General features: G+C 50.5%; 1 protein-coding gene across 2 annotated transcripts in view; it reads right to left on the reverse strand.

Moving 5' to 3' along the window:
* Positions 1-6,233: 6,233 nt before the first annotated feature.
* Rtn2 (reticulon 2) overlaps positions 6,234-14,611 on the reverse strand; it is a 54,759-nt gene continuing 46,381 nt past the window's right edge. The window contains exons 2-10 of one of the 2 annotated variants that reach the window (XM_010614612.2): positions 13,307-13,351; positions 12,728-13,201; positions 12,367-12,627; positions 9,195-9,402; positions 8,665-8,803; positions 8,475-8,544; positions 8,305-8,351; positions 6,995-7,053; positions 6,234-6,747 (exon numbers count right to left, since the gene is read on the reverse strand). In XM_010614612.2, coding sequence (XP_010612914.1) covers positions 6,666-6,747; positions 6,995-7,053; positions 8,305-8,351; positions 8,475-8,544; positions 8,665-8,803; positions 9,195-9,402; positions 12,367-12,627; positions 12,728-13,201; positions 13,307-13,351 — 1,385 coding nt within the window. In that variant the 3' untranslated portion in view covers positions 6,234-6,665. Of the gene's footprint in view, positions 6,748-6,994; positions 7,054-8,304; positions 8,352-8,474; positions 8,545-8,664; positions 8,804-9,194; positions 9,403-11,734; positions 11,828-12,366; positions 12,628-12,727; positions 13,202-13,306; positions 13,352-14,611 lie in introns of those variants that run through there. The other variant, XM_019206134.2, reaches the window with a different exon arrangement.

A 14,611-nucleotide genomic window follows, 5' to 3' on the forward strand; every position in this document is an offset into this window, starting at 1 on the left:
TTTTTTTTTTTTTTTTTTTTTTTTTGTATTTTGCACCTGACCCTGGGGCTGGGGGCCGGGTGGCCGGAACTGGGCTGCTCCCCTCACCCCTTGGTTCTGCACTGTCGCCAATAAAAAGCTCAGAAAAATGCATCCACCATGCCTCAGAGTCTATTTTTCTCTTGACATTCATTAGTTGGCATCCTTTCAGCAAGAGAGAGTAAGGTTAGATGCTAGAAGGACCAGAGAGAGAGGGAGGGAGGGATGAGAGATGCAGTACAGCCATCCCCATTGCAAAATCCAACCTACTTATTTTCATGGGAGCACTCTGAGGAGGGAGGTGGTGTCCTGAGATACTTTGAACATTTTAGCAAATGAATGAGCCGGAGAGTTGTTAAGTGTGGTGACACACACCTGTCATCCCTGCACTTGGGAGGCTGAGACAGGAGGATCCGGAGTTTCAGCCCAGACTGGGCTACTAGTGAGACCCTGTCTCAAAAAACATGTTTTTGCCAAGCACATTCTATGACAGGAGAAAGGGCAGGGACTCAGCTCCTAGGCCTGGCCTGCTCTCCTAGAGCTCATAGGCAAGTGGTGGATACAGATCTGTTCTCAGTCAGACACGACGCAAACAGGGCTGAGGGCCCCGTGGGACTGAGGGAGCCCAACAGGTGAGTCTAACCTTGACTGAGTGTCAAGAAGGTCTTCCTGGAGGAGGGGACAGTTGTGCTGTGTCCTAGTGACACATGCCAAGTATAGACCACACTAGAAGGCTGGGGCCAGAACCTTGCAAGCTCAAAGACCTGGTGGGGGAGTTGTGCTTGATGACCGGGAGGTCAAGGATCACGGTCATGGAGCAAAGGTGTGGGGAGAGAGGTGAGCAGGGACCAGTTTCTTCAGGCCATTAATTGCCCAGGTGAAATAGTTTAGACTTTTCTTGAGGGTGCTGGAGAGCCATGGCAGGTTCTGAGCACAGGAGGGGCAGCGGCAGGATTCTAATTTAGGGTGAGACCTCTAGCTGTCAAACTGAGGGTGTCTGGAAGGGAGGAGAGCAAGACTAGAGAGAAGGCCTGCAGTAGGGCCAGGGCCACAGGACAGGGAGGAGAGGAAGGATTAAAGAGACCTTTGGAGCAGAGCATGGCATTGAGTTCTTGTGAGCCCAGAGCTCTGAGAGGCTGAGACAAGAGGATCTTAAGTTCCAGTCCAGGGTGGGTAATTGTGCTACATAATAAAACCCTGTAAGCAAATTTTAAAAGGCCTGGATGTAGCTAAGTGTCGGGGTCTTGGATTCCATCTCCACCCGCCCCCAACAATTTAGGAGACTGAATGTATGATGAGTCACTGGCTTGGGAGGGACAATTCTGGATTGCAGTACAGAGCAGGGGCTGGTGTTGTCAGTGCTCTGGGGCTGCAGCCTCACCCAACCTGCGGCCCCGGAGGAGAGATTGCCTCTGCCCCAGCCTCAGTTTGCCGGTTGGGGAAAGGGGGCTCCTGAGTACCAGCGCCCAGTGCACAGTGAGCCGTCTCTGCCATGACCACAGCTATTACTGGAGCTGCCCCATCTGGCCAGGGAAAGCCTCGCCCTTTGGTTCTCTGACCCCTCTCATCCTTCCAGCGTCTGCCCCAGGGTCAGTCACCCTGACATCAGGACAGGTTTCCTTGTCTGATGACCTCCTATGCTCTGCACTTTTCCTTCCTGCAGTCACCACCTCTGTGCTTGGTAATTCAGGGTACAGTGGGAGGGGCCCTTGGTCTCTGGTTCCCTCCGGACCGCTTCTGCCCTGAGGCCAGGGCTGGGGCTGCCATCAACCGCTGTGTTCCTAGCAGAGCCCGGGCCAGGGCTGGTCCCCAGCAGCCACTCCACAAATACTTGTCGAACGGGGGAAAGAAAATGAGCAAATAATTGAGGAAAAAGCACATGTGTGATGGAATACACGAGTACGTTAACGATGGACTGAACAAGCCGGTGAAGGGGCGAAACCCACAAGAATATCCTTGAGCTGTGTAGCAGAAGTGTTCTTCATCTTTTCCAGTCATCTTTGATATTCCCGCGGAAAAGGGACCGTGGGCAGAGACCACATGGCAAGACCGCCAATGGCGAGCTAGAAGACTGCAGCGACCTCTCCAGGTGCCCACGTGGGAGCTTTCTTGAAGACCTGGCTCCATAAGTGTGGTTTGCAGGTGCGGGGGGCGGAAAAGAAAGACGATGAGGTGTGTGATAGGAACCTCGCCCGGAAGGTGGAATTGAACCACTCTGTCGCTAAACAGCTACAGGTTTGAAGCCTGCACCCCAGACCACTGAGGATCATCCGGGCGGAAATGTGTGTATTCAGGTGGCTATATAAAGCTGTGCAATTTATTCATTTTTTGATTATGGTCATGTATATTGTGATGATGGTAGATAGTTAATATTACCGCCTATAAATTTTTTTATGTAGTCATCATAAAAAAATGGGTTTCAAAGTTTTTTCTGTGTCGTATGGCATGAATCATCCTCCTGGAAATTGCCTTATTTACATAGCTCCATGCATTCTGGGAAGCAGCGCTCGGGGACCTTGTCAGGTGTTAAAGAGGCAGGAATTCCTTTTTTTTTTTTTTAAGCGAAAACTCAGTTTAAGAGAAGAAACTCATAAATCGGTACTCAGAAACCCCTTCACGGAAGATTCTGCATTCTGGGGCGGAAGAGTAAATTCACCATAGGGCTTGGGCCGAGATCCGGAGCCTTTGGGCTGAGGCTTCGGGGCCGTTGTGCCACCTGCTGCCCTTTTTTGGAACTGCGAGACTTTATGGAGCCCAAAATCCACTCAAGGATTTAAGAATCCACTGAGTCCCAGGCACTCTCCTCTGTGCTGGAGATGACATACATCCGGTCCCCACTGACTTTAAATACCAGCGAGCAGAACAGTTTTACACCTCCGTGTTATGGCTAGGGCAACTGAGGCTGAGAAACAGAAAATACCATCGTCCAGTTCACGCAGCCCATCCAGATGTTAAGATCACAAAAATGCTGCTTCTTTTGGAACCAAACTCAAAAGATTTCTTGACACAGATATCATTCTCCCTAATGAAACCCTGTTATGATTGGCATCTCACAGTAAAAGTTAAAATTCTCTCTGGTTTACAAATCCCTATAGTTTTGCCCCTTTCACTCCATCCTCTCCCCGTTTCATTTTACCTACCTGGCTTGGCACACAGGCGATCCTGCACACACCAGGCCAGGTCCCTGTCCAGGGCTTTCACATATGCCCAGCCTGGGCCTCCCCTCTTCTGCGTGTTCCCATGGCTTTCCGCCTCCAGGCTGGACTTGAACTTGTGATCCTCCTGCCTCAGCCTCTCTGAGTGCTGGGATTACATCACCATACCCAGCTTCCCGTACAGATTTGTAGGATGAATGAAAGAATGTCATCACTCTTCTCCTCTGAGACTCAGTTTTTCTCTCGGTGCATTGGACAGTACAAGTGATTTCCCTGGAGGAAACATAATGAGCAAGTGTGTGCTCAATAAGAGTTTCTTTTCAACCTCCAACTTGTTTTTGACTAGTAGAAGCGGTTGCTAAGGATGGAGCCGAGGCTTTGGCCCTGCCTGGAACCATAATTCTGCCAGTCTCTCTTTCTCCATTCTTTGATTAATGTTTTGTCTGATGAAAGGTGTGACTCAAACCATCTTTAGAAAATGTTGCTATCATTTTTAGTGTGGAAATTTAAAATATTGTCGCTGCTTGCCAAATCCAGATTTGAGATAAGTTCCCTGAACCCTTTTTATTTATTTATTTTAGTCCACTCGCTGCTGCTGGCAACCCTATATACAAATTCTGTGGGTGTGCCTACTGCTCGGAATATCACGATATAGCTAAAAAGACACATGTCACCAGCGACATGAGATGATTTTAGATGATGCCCAAATTTTGAATGCTAATATTTTTGTGCTTGTCTTTACTGTTACCTTCTGTTATGGCAAGCAAGAATGGCTTCCTTTCAAGGTGAGAAAGTAACAGTCCTTGTTTTTTGTTTTGTTTTTGTTTTCATTTGGTTTTGGTTTTGAGGGACAGAGTCTTGCTAGGCAGCTCAGGATGGCCTTGCACTCATCTTCCTGCCTCAGCCTCCCAAGTGCTAGGATGACAGGTGCATGCCCCATGTCTGATTGCTTTGTTTTTTGAGACAGGGTCTTACTGTGTAGTTTGGACTGGCCTCACCATGTAGCCCAGGCTGGCCTCAACTCAATAATCCTCCTGCTTTGAGCACTGGAATTACAGGTGTGTGCCACCACATTCAACTTAACATTTCTTTTTTGTTTTTCGGCTGGCCTCAACTCAATAATCCTCCTGCTTTGAGCACTGGAATTACAGGTGTGTGCCACCACATTCAACTTAACATTTCTTTTTTGTTTTTCTTTTTCTTTGTGGTCTTGAACTTGAGACCTTGAACTTGCCAGGCAGGCAGCGGCACCACTGAGCCAAATCTCTGGCCCTTAACATTTCTTTTACAAAATATATTTGCTCTATTTTATTTTATTTGTTTATTTACTTATTTTTGGACCACTGGGGATGAAACCTAGAACCTCATAATGTAGGCAAGTGCTCTACCACTAAGCAGTATCACTAGCCCCGCCCTTTTGAGACAAGTTCTTGTTATGTAGTCCAGGCTGCCTCACATTCGTGGTGATCCTCCTGTCTCAGCCTCCCAAATGCTGAGATTGCAGGCATGCACCACTACACCCAGCCAGCCCCAAGTTTAATTCTATATTAGCCAGTTTAAAGAAAATGATTAAGTTAATTGCAGAACTGTTGGTTTAAGAGTCATGTAAGACACAATGCACTGACTGACATTTGGGAAATAACATCATAACTATCAACAGCAGCTTCTGTTTAATGAACATTTATTGTACAAGGTATGAACAAAAACTATGAGCAATGCGTACATTTAAAATGTATTTTTACTCTAGCCAGGCATGGTGGTGCATAACAAACTTCCAGCACTCAGGAAACTGAGGCAGGAGGATCACGGAGAGTATGAGGCCAGCCTGAACTACATAGTGAGACCTTGTCTCAAAAAATAAAAAAATATTATGTTGCCATTAGTCCCCATTAAAACACCCCCTCTTGCTTTAAACACACTTATGCAACTGTTCTTGCCACTTTCTCAAGTTTACAGTTTATGTGTAGGGCATTTTCTGTCAGCTAAAAACATTACTGTATGGCTCCATTCACCTTATTCACCGGATCTGGCACCTCACAACTTCTGGCTCTTCCCCAAAGTCAAAATGACCACGATAGGTAAATATTTTAAATCAATTCAGAACACCAAGGCAGCCAGAATAGTGTCACTAGACATAAAAGAGGATTTCCAGTACTGCTTCAGAAAGTGGCAAGAGCAGTGGGATGTGTGTTCAAAGTGAAAGAGAGGATTTGAGAGAAATAATGGTAATGTGTCTTGTAACAAAAAATTTAAACTTAAGCATTTGCTGTATTTTATTTTTTATTTTCCGGTACCTGGAACTGAACTCATGTCCTTATGCTTGCAAGGCAGGCCACTGAACCACTGAGCTAAATCCCAGGCCCTCACTGTATTTTATTATTGCACTTCATGTCAGGCTTGGTTCCAAGGACTCTGCAAGGTGACAGCTTCTTATTCGAGGAAACTGAGGCTTTGAGATGTGAAGTTACCCACTTAAGATCACATAGATAGGGGTAGTAGAACCAGGATTCAAACAAAGGCGCATGGATCTTTGGACTCTGGTCTTCCCCTATTTCCTCCTTTCCCTGTTTTGTTTTGGAATTTGAGGCCCAGTGAGTCCATGAGGCCCTGTGCTTGACCATCGGGCAATTAGGACAGAGAGCAGTGAGTGATGAGAGACACTGGAGTGGCAGACTAGACACAGCTTCCCAACTGGGTGCAGAAGACTAGGGTCACATGTAGGCATGTGGCCTGGTGACATGGGCAATGGGGCTGTCCCTGAGTTTGAAATTTGTAGCATGAGAAAGAGTTTGGATATGTTTGGAGGAAACATGGGTCTGAACCTTGGAGAAGCTGGCTTGCAGTAGGCAGTGTGGGATCCATGAGTGGTGTCTGCTGGCAGCACTGGCGAGGAACATGGCTGCCCTGCTGCGAGTGATGTCTTAGGATCTTCCCCTTAAACATTCATAATCTAAACAGACCGGAGAGGTGGCTTCTTCCACAGAAACAGGGAAGGTTGTCCTGGTGTGTCCCTTAAATGCTTTTCCGTGCAGGAAGGTGACAGCTGAAGAGGGCTGGAAGCACAAGAGGCCTTGTTTTCCACAGGAGTTTTTATTACAGTATAAATCCAAGCTCAGGCCTCCTTTGGGCCCCATGCAAAGCCCCTGCATTGGGCCTAGTGGCGGACTCGACCCCAACCCCTCACGGCGCCTCCAGCGGTGGAGTTGTGGAAGTGCAGGGCGGCGCCCTGTCTAGTTAACTACAAGTCCCAGCAGGTCCCGCAGCCAAGGGGCCTAGCCTTTCCGGGACTCTTAGAGCAGAGCCTCTTGGGAATTGTAGTCCTGACCGCTAGGGCAAATTAGCGGTTTCCCTAATGGGCATGATTCTGACACCCACCGAGAAACGGCTCAAGTGACAGAGATGGGGAGTGGACGGGGGATGAACAGGAGATGAACAGGAGGGAGGCAGAGGGCTGCTGGGGAGGGGGCGGAGTCCCGCGGGCAGACATCCCTCTCATTCGGCTTTGGCTTTGGATCCCGAGACTGTGGCTGCTGCTGAGGCGAGAACTCCAGTCCCAGGGATCTTAGCTCGGATCCTGAGGGAGAAACGCTTAGAGTCACGAGGTGTGGCAAAAGATGGTGGAGGCATGAGAGACTATGGAAGAGCTAGGTGGGGCACAGCTGAGTGCCCAAAGCCAGCCCCAACCCTCCACCTAATGGCCTGGAATCGTCTTTCACCGGTTCCAAGAAAGTGGCACTCAGAGCCAGGAGATTTGGGGCAGGGGGCGATGACAGAAAAAGTTTCCACCCACCTCCCATCCCTGTTCACAACCTCATGCTTACTTAGCTTTGATGTGGCTCAATTGATTGTTCACCAACCCCACATACTGGTCAATCTGGGCCTGGGGAGACCAAGCAGGAGTGAGAGAAGGAACTAGAAAGGGTTCTCCTCAATTCACGGAGGAGACTGCTTCCTCCTCTCCCTCCAAATCAGGGGCTAGGAGTGTAGCCCACTGCTCTGCCTTCAACCCTGAACCGAAAAAGATGCCCTCGGGAGTCTGCAGCTCAAGGTGAAGGTCGGTCAGTCACTTGGGCCCTCCTCTGTGTAGGGAGTGGCCTCAGGTGGACCCCACGTATCTGTCAGTGAGCCTGCTCCAGAGCACCAGTGAGTCCATGTGTTGTGTGTGTGTGTGAGGGGGTAGGGTAGTGAGTTGCTGATGGGCTGATTTGAACACGAGTCTAATTTACAGTTGAGTTGAATTTGGAGTCTCAGGGATTCATGTCTGTGGGGAGTTAACCAGGTCTATGTGTCTAGCAGGGTGTGTTATGGTCTGGCTCTCAGCTGGGCTGAGAAGGGAGTGTCTGTTCATCTGCCTGTCCCTGATCGCCTGCCTGTCACTCGGTCCTAGTTATGCCAGTGTGCCATCCCATCCAACTCTGAGAGGCATGGGAGTGGATCCTGACTGCTTCGGGGTGTGATGACATCCAGCAGTCTGTCTGTCTTGGGCTGAGCTGGGTGACAGTCAGATCACTGTGTGTGTGGGTGGGTTGATCTGTCTTTCTCCAAGTGGAATGTGTGTCTGTTAGTCTTTGGCGGTACCCAGGAAGAAGGCCCTACGGTATCTGCCTGTGAGTGTTGTCTAGCCTGGTTGTGTCAAAGAGCAAAAAAAAAAAGGCAGGCTCTTGCTCCGTGGTGAGGACATGTAAATAACTGAGACCTTGGGTGCGCCACCAGACAGGAGTGTTAGTTGGTCACCTGCCATAGGTAGGGCCATGTCTGTTGGAGCCTCACTCTTTCTGAAGACGCCGATCAAAATGCCTATCTAGCCCAGTGTGCTGGCCCATGCTTGTAACCCCAGAGCAATCTGCAAGGGTGAGGCAGGAGGATCACAAGTTCCAGCCCAGCCGGGGCAACTAAGCAACACCCTGTCTCAAAATAAAAAAATAAAAGGAGGTTCAATCTCCAGTAACAGAACTCGGGGGAGAGTCAGCCTCTGCTATTGAGACATATTGGTTAGACTGTAGTTCTCCTAAGGAGGGGCAGCAGTCAGAACACCTTGGGACTGGCTGGGCTATCTGTCTGTGGGGCCCTGGGTCTGGACGGAGGCAGTCAGACCACCCATATTTGGTAACAGTGGTCATGCCACACCCACCTGGTGCTGCCGGTAGAGCAAGGGGATGGTGAATAAAGCGATCACTCCTGTGGGTACAGAGATGAGGTCAGAGTTTTCCCAGGAGCCGAACAGCTCCACCTGGAGCCCTGTCTCCCACCAAAGCCACCTTCTGACTCTGCCCCCAACCCCTGGCAGATTTTCCAGCTCACCCAGAATGAGAAGAGTCAGGCCATTGAAGACGGCACCCACAAAGGTCAAGATGTAGAAGAGGAGGGCCAGCTGGGGGCGAGGGTCATGGTCAGCCAGGCCCAAGGGCTGTGAACTTACCCAGCCATGGCCCTCCCACCCAGGGGCATAGAAGTAACCACTGGGAACCCAGGATGGGGTACTTCCGGTCACCTTAAGGGAATCCACAAGGTCTTCTACCAGGAAGAAATGCCGCAGCTGTGTGGCCGTGGATACCACGTGAGAGGCGATCTGCTGCGACAAATGTTCTGTCTGCTCCCGAGTCAAGGTCAGGTCCACATCAAGGTAGGCCCTGATGGGGACAAAGAAGTGGGGATGCTTCGGTGGGTGCATGGGGCCCAGGCTGGGAGGAAGTGGATGAAACAAGGGCAAATAAATAAGATTGGGAAGAACAGCAAAGTTAGGGTTGAAGGGACAAATCAAATCACACGTAGAGGGTTGGGGTCAAGGCCAGGGTCAGCAGAAGAGGTCAGGGATTAAGGGATTGAGGTCAGGATCAGAGTTTAGGGCTGGGTGCCAGGGGTTCAGAACCTGGTTTACAATCAGGGTCAGAATAGAAGATTAGAAGGCAAAAAGATGAGGGTGGGTCAGGGCCAGGGTGAGAATCAGCTGCTAGTTTGAGGTCGCGGTGAGGGTGTTGGTCGGCGCTGGGGTGTGACAGGGCTTAGGGTCCGGGTTCTTACTGGAAGGGGTTGGCTCCATCCCCCCGGTGCACAGCCTGCAGCACTTTGCAGTAGACCCTGAGAGAGATGGTGCCACAGAGCAGCAGCAGAGCCACATGTGCCACCACGGACACGATGCTGAAGTGCAGGAGGCAGAGGAGGGAGACCATGAGGCCTGTGAAGACCACTCCCGATGTCCTGGTGTCCTTCCAGTACAGCAGGTCCGCCACTGGGGACAGGGGCAGGCATCGGGCTGGGGCTGGGGCTGGGACCTGGCCCGGCTGACCTCCAGACCCCCATTTCCCATCCCACAGCGGGCCCAGACTTAACAAGGCAGTGCTCTGAGCCCTGAGCCAAATTCCACATTTTCAGCATCCTGTTTCTCTTCCCGGAGAACCCAAGTTAACCACTTGGTAAATTCCCTTAACCTTACTCTGCTCCCTATCACTTGTGGATACACAAATGCATACTCATGCCCCTTATTTAATGAAAATTGGAAAAAAATATATACGTTTCTGTATCACGTCTATCTCATTGCACTTTTCCTCCTAGAATTTCCTCCTAGTCAACTGGGAGTTTCGTTCATTTTTGTGGTACTGGAGATGGAACCCAGGGCCTTCTGCATGCTGGGCAAACGCTCTACCAACTCAGCTAACTCCCCACCCCTAAATAGTTTGTAATCTATTTTGTTTTTCTTTGTGGTACTGGGGATTGAACTCAAATGCTCTGCCACTGAATCATACCCTTAGCCCTTTTAATTATAATTTTATTTATTTGTTTGTTTATTTATTTATTTATTTTGGTACCAGGGATCCAACTCAGGTCCTTTAATTTTAATTAAAAAAATTGTTTTCAAGGGTTCTTGCAAAGCCTCCCTGTCTGGCCTCCAGGTGGCTGCAGTTACAGGCATGAATCGCTACATCCAGCTTCTTGATTCATTGTTTTTAAGAGCTACAGGAAGCTGGTCTGGGTGTCCACCTAGCCTGTAATCCTACCATGCAGGAGGACTGACCTGGGTTATATAGTGAGACCCTGTCTACAAAACAAAACAAAAAAAGGAAGGAAGGGAGAAATAAAAAGAGAGACATGTTATCTCATACTGTGGCTATGCCATCATTCATTGTAATAAAACTTGGCCCTAATCCTAGATAATTCACTTTGTTTCCTACCCCCTTCCCTCAAACATCGTCGCAAGCAACATCATTACACAGATATCCATATCTCCTGGAGCTTCTATTTCTGAGACAGAATCCCAAGGGGGAAATTGCTGGTGGCTGGTTGTGTATTTTTTAACCAAATATATATATATATATTTTGTTAGATTGTTTTTTTCAGATTGATTATTAACAAGACTAACAATTCTTTGTTTTATGATTTTGGTACTGGGGATCGAACTCAGGGCTTTGTGCTTGTGAGGCAGGTGTGGTGCCACTGTGCTAAATCCCCAGCTCTTGTTTTGGTTTTTTGAGGCAGGGTCTTGCTATGTAGTTCAGACTGGCCTTGAACTCACTATGTAGCCCACCATGGCCTTAACTCCTGGTGACCCTCCTGTCTCATCCTCCCCAGTGCTGGGATTACAGGTATGCACCACCATGCCAGGCTAAGACTAACAATTTTTATTTCCATGAACTACATAAGAATGATTTTTATTTTTATTTTTTTTTGGTATGGGGACTCAAACTTGGGGCCTCTAGCTTGTGAGGCAGGTGGTGGTGGGACCACTGAGCTAAATCCCTGGCCTCCTAAGAATGATCATTTTCTAACATCCTTCCCAGCAATGGATGTTGTGCTCTGTTTCATTTCTTCCAGCCCGACACTGCAGAGTGGGAACACCTTGACATCCTTACCAATACGTGGGTTTTCTAAGTCTTAAATGTATTAAGAACACCATCTCCTTTTTAAGCCCTAACTCAAATTTCTGACCCTAAACTCGGCTCCCAGCATGAGCCCTGAGCAATCACCTCGCCAATTCAATGTTTCCTTTCAGCCATCTAAATTTCCACCGTCTCCAGGACCCACTGCCCTTGGAGCCCTACTTGGAGCTCAGTATCCTTCAGTGTCTCCCTTCTCCTCAGCCTCCAGTCAGACTGACCAATCCGATAGGCTTCTCCCTCTTCCATACTCATTGCCCCATTTTCCTCTATGAGGGGCAGCCCCCTCCACCCAGACGCAGGGCCCTCCCTCCCGGGCAGGCGCCCCAGGCTGAGGCCAGCGCGTGGGGGAGGGGCTGGGCTAAGTTTAGGCCCGCTGGGGGGAAGGGGGCTCGTCCGCAGCTGTGCTGGCCCGTCCAGGCCCTGAGTGACAGTGCCTTCTGGGCCGGAGGCTGGGGGAGGGGGTCTCCGTGCTCCTGGGCCCCAAAGCCCTGGCTTGGTGAAGAGGGGACCCCACACTCTCCTCACAACCTCTTTGGACCCCTCCCTCAGCCCCCTAGTCCCAGCCTGCGGCCTCGGGGAATCCAGAACCAGTAGGAAACATGCCCCGGATTGGAGGGAAAGAAAGGCGAATCTGGACGCCTTCCTGCTGTCCCCCAACCCCTGCCCCAGACCGCCCCACAAGCCCACCTTTACTCCCCATCTTGGCTGGAGAGAGAGGCTTCGGACACCGCCACTTCTTGGGGATTTCGCCCACTGCGGGACTAAGAGGGAGGGGGTCGAGGGGCGGGGCTGCTTTGTACCCAGCCAATGACCATCCGCAGAGGTGGGGACAATTCCCAAACGGGAGCTCCTTGTAAACAGCCAGCAACGGTGTTGTCCAAACCAACCCGTGGCCTGTCCTGGAGGTGGAGCATATTTTAAAGAAAGGCTGGGTCTATTTACAAATGGCCAATAGATGTGGTCAGGGATGAGGAGAATTTATTTAAGAATGTGTAGAGTTGGAAAAGGCACATACCCACGTCCAAGAAAGATATTTATTTTTACAGATATTGGCTTATCAGAAAGTAGGGGGAGCACTCCTAACGAGAGAAAATTAGTTTTTTAGCAAACAGCCAATCTTAATGCTGAAAGGAAGGCTAACTTCTCAAGTGGGCCAGGAACTGTATAGAAAGAGCCAGTGGTAATCTCAGATAACGGGAAATTTTTGAAAGGGCAGAGTTTATACTTTCTCCTTCCTCCTCCACTGTCCTCTGTTCCTTTAAATCCCAATCCTCTCTTTCTGATTGGCTCAAGAAAGCACCAGCCAGAGTGCTGCTTACCCAAAGGGTGTGGCTCCAGACTGAATTCTGATTGGTCCGTGCTTCGGAGACACTGTCCAGTGTTTGGCTCCAGCTCAAGGGGCCCACAGGGCTCTTCCTCCTCTTCCAGTGTGGGGTCTTCAGGCCCTGAGTTTGGATCTTGGGATCTGGGTGGGGACAGGGTCCAGGCCTGGGGAGTCCCAGAGCCGGAGGCGGGAATGGGGCGGGGAGTAAGGACTTGAGGCTGCGAGGACTGAGCAAGTCGGGGCTGTAGGTCCAGTTCTGTTGTGGTAGAGAGCAAACCCATGAGCCTTCTCCCAGAGGTGCCCAGAGGAGGGACCACCCACAATTTGGGGCTTAGTCCCAGCACCTGACATCTCACCTCCAGTTCCAGTCTCTTCTGCCTCCAACCCATCTGTCTCCTCATCTTCCAGCGGAGTGGAGCTGCTGGTGGCAGAGTCCTCCCCAGACCCTGCTCCTCGGGCAGGCCAGCCCAGCTGGTCTAGGCGGAGCCTCAGATCATCCAGGGGACGCTCGGATGGAGGGGCGGTGTCAGGGTCGCCAGGGCGTCCAGGCTCTGGGGATTGGCTCAGGCTGGGGATGCTCTCCAAGCTGTCCCCCAGGCCAGGTTGTGGGGGCAGGTCTCGTGGTTCGGAGACCGAGCGGCCCTGGGGCCTGGGGCGGCGGGCCACTGAATCCCTGCGGGCCCCAGAACCCACTACACCATCAAAGGCTATGTAGGAGAAGGTCAGCTCCCTGGGGGTGCCCCAGTCCTGCGAAGTGGTCTCCTCTTCCTCGTCCTCTGAGAACTCCCGGGCAGTGTGCAGCTCCCGAAAATCTGAGTCGTCGTTGCCTCCTTCAGTGAGCAAAGGAGAGCCATGAGCTTCTCGGAGCAGAAGCCTGACCTCCTCGGAGATGAAGCCCTCGGAAGTCCCACCCTGGCATCCTCCCCTCTGCTTACCTTCTGTGGAATCGGGGGTGGAAGAGGCGGTAGATGGAGCTTCCTCTGTGAGAAGGAAAGAAACAAAGACTCTTAGAACTTTAGACTGTCCAGATCACAGAAGTGTGCCAGTCCTGGAATACTGCAGGATTCCGAATTACAGAATTTTAGAATTTTTGGATTGCAGGATCTTTACAACATTCTGCCTGAAGAATTCTATCTGTGCTGTCAGCTCAGAGTCTTAGAAATTCATACCCAGGAATCTTAATCTTAACACTGTTCAAATTAGGGATCTCCAGAGGTTTCCATTCATACTTTCAAGAATTACTGACCACATACTATATGACAGACACTGCTGTGACCCTGGGGACTACAGCTATGAACAAAACAGACATAATCACTGCATTGTAGAGTATACACTCTATGGGAAAGAAAATAAATAAATAAATTCGGACCAGAGTAAGTGTGGGGAGAAAAATGAGCAGAGCAAAGGAAGAGAAAAAGAAAAGCAGAAGGAGCTGTTTGGAACACAGTGGATAAGAAGGCTTCTCTAACAAGATGATAATAACCAGGCACCTGAAATGTGGGAGAAAGCTATGCTGATACCTAGGGAAGAGTCTTCAAAGCTGAGGGACAGTCAGTGCAATGTCCCTGAGAGAAGCACGGGGCTGGGCATCCTGAAGAACCTGACCTGCGCAGGTGTGACCCAGGGAGGGCTCAAAAACCAGGGCGCTGTCATTGTAATCTGAGGTAAGGAGGACATCTCAGCATGTAGGGATGAGACTCTCAACTGTCCAAATCGCAGATGCTTAGGACTCGGGTGCCTGGACACTCAGGACATACAAGTGGCCACATCTGAGAGTGCTGCCATCCCCAGCGACAGAACCACCCGTGTGGGACAAAGATGGTAAACACGGCCTGCCAGAGACCGGGACTCAGAGATCCAAGGATCCAGGCTGGCGTTTTCAGCCCGGAAACCAGCCCCCCAGAGCTGGCTCGAGCTCTGCACACAGGACGTGCTCCCCACCACTTGGAAATGGGAACCAGACCCCATTTCCGCCCCCACCTCGCTCCTTTCCCTGGGGAATCAGAGGCCTGGAGTGGAGTGGTTCTTCCCAGGGCTAAGGAACTGAGTGCAAAAGCCCGCTAAAGAGCCGGAGTCCGGGCACCAGCCCAGAGGTGGCTGTTTTCCGGGGTCAGGGGTTTCAACAGCTGGGCGAGGTGAAGGCTGCCTCTGAAGCGGGCAGGAGACGAGGGTGGACGAGAGAGGGAGGCAGTGGGAGTCAGACCCCTCTCTATCCTGGCCTGGTCCCTCCTCTCAATCTC

The sequence above is a fragment of the Fukomys damarensis genome, unplaced genomic scaffold, assembly GCF_012274545.1.
Source record: "Fukomys damarensis isolate Sample0158 unplaced genomic scaffold, DMR_v1.0_HiC HiC_scaffold_19, whole genome shotgun sequence".
NCBI lineage: Eukaryota > Metazoa > Chordata > Mammalia > Rodentia > Bathyergidae > Fukomys > Fukomys damarensis.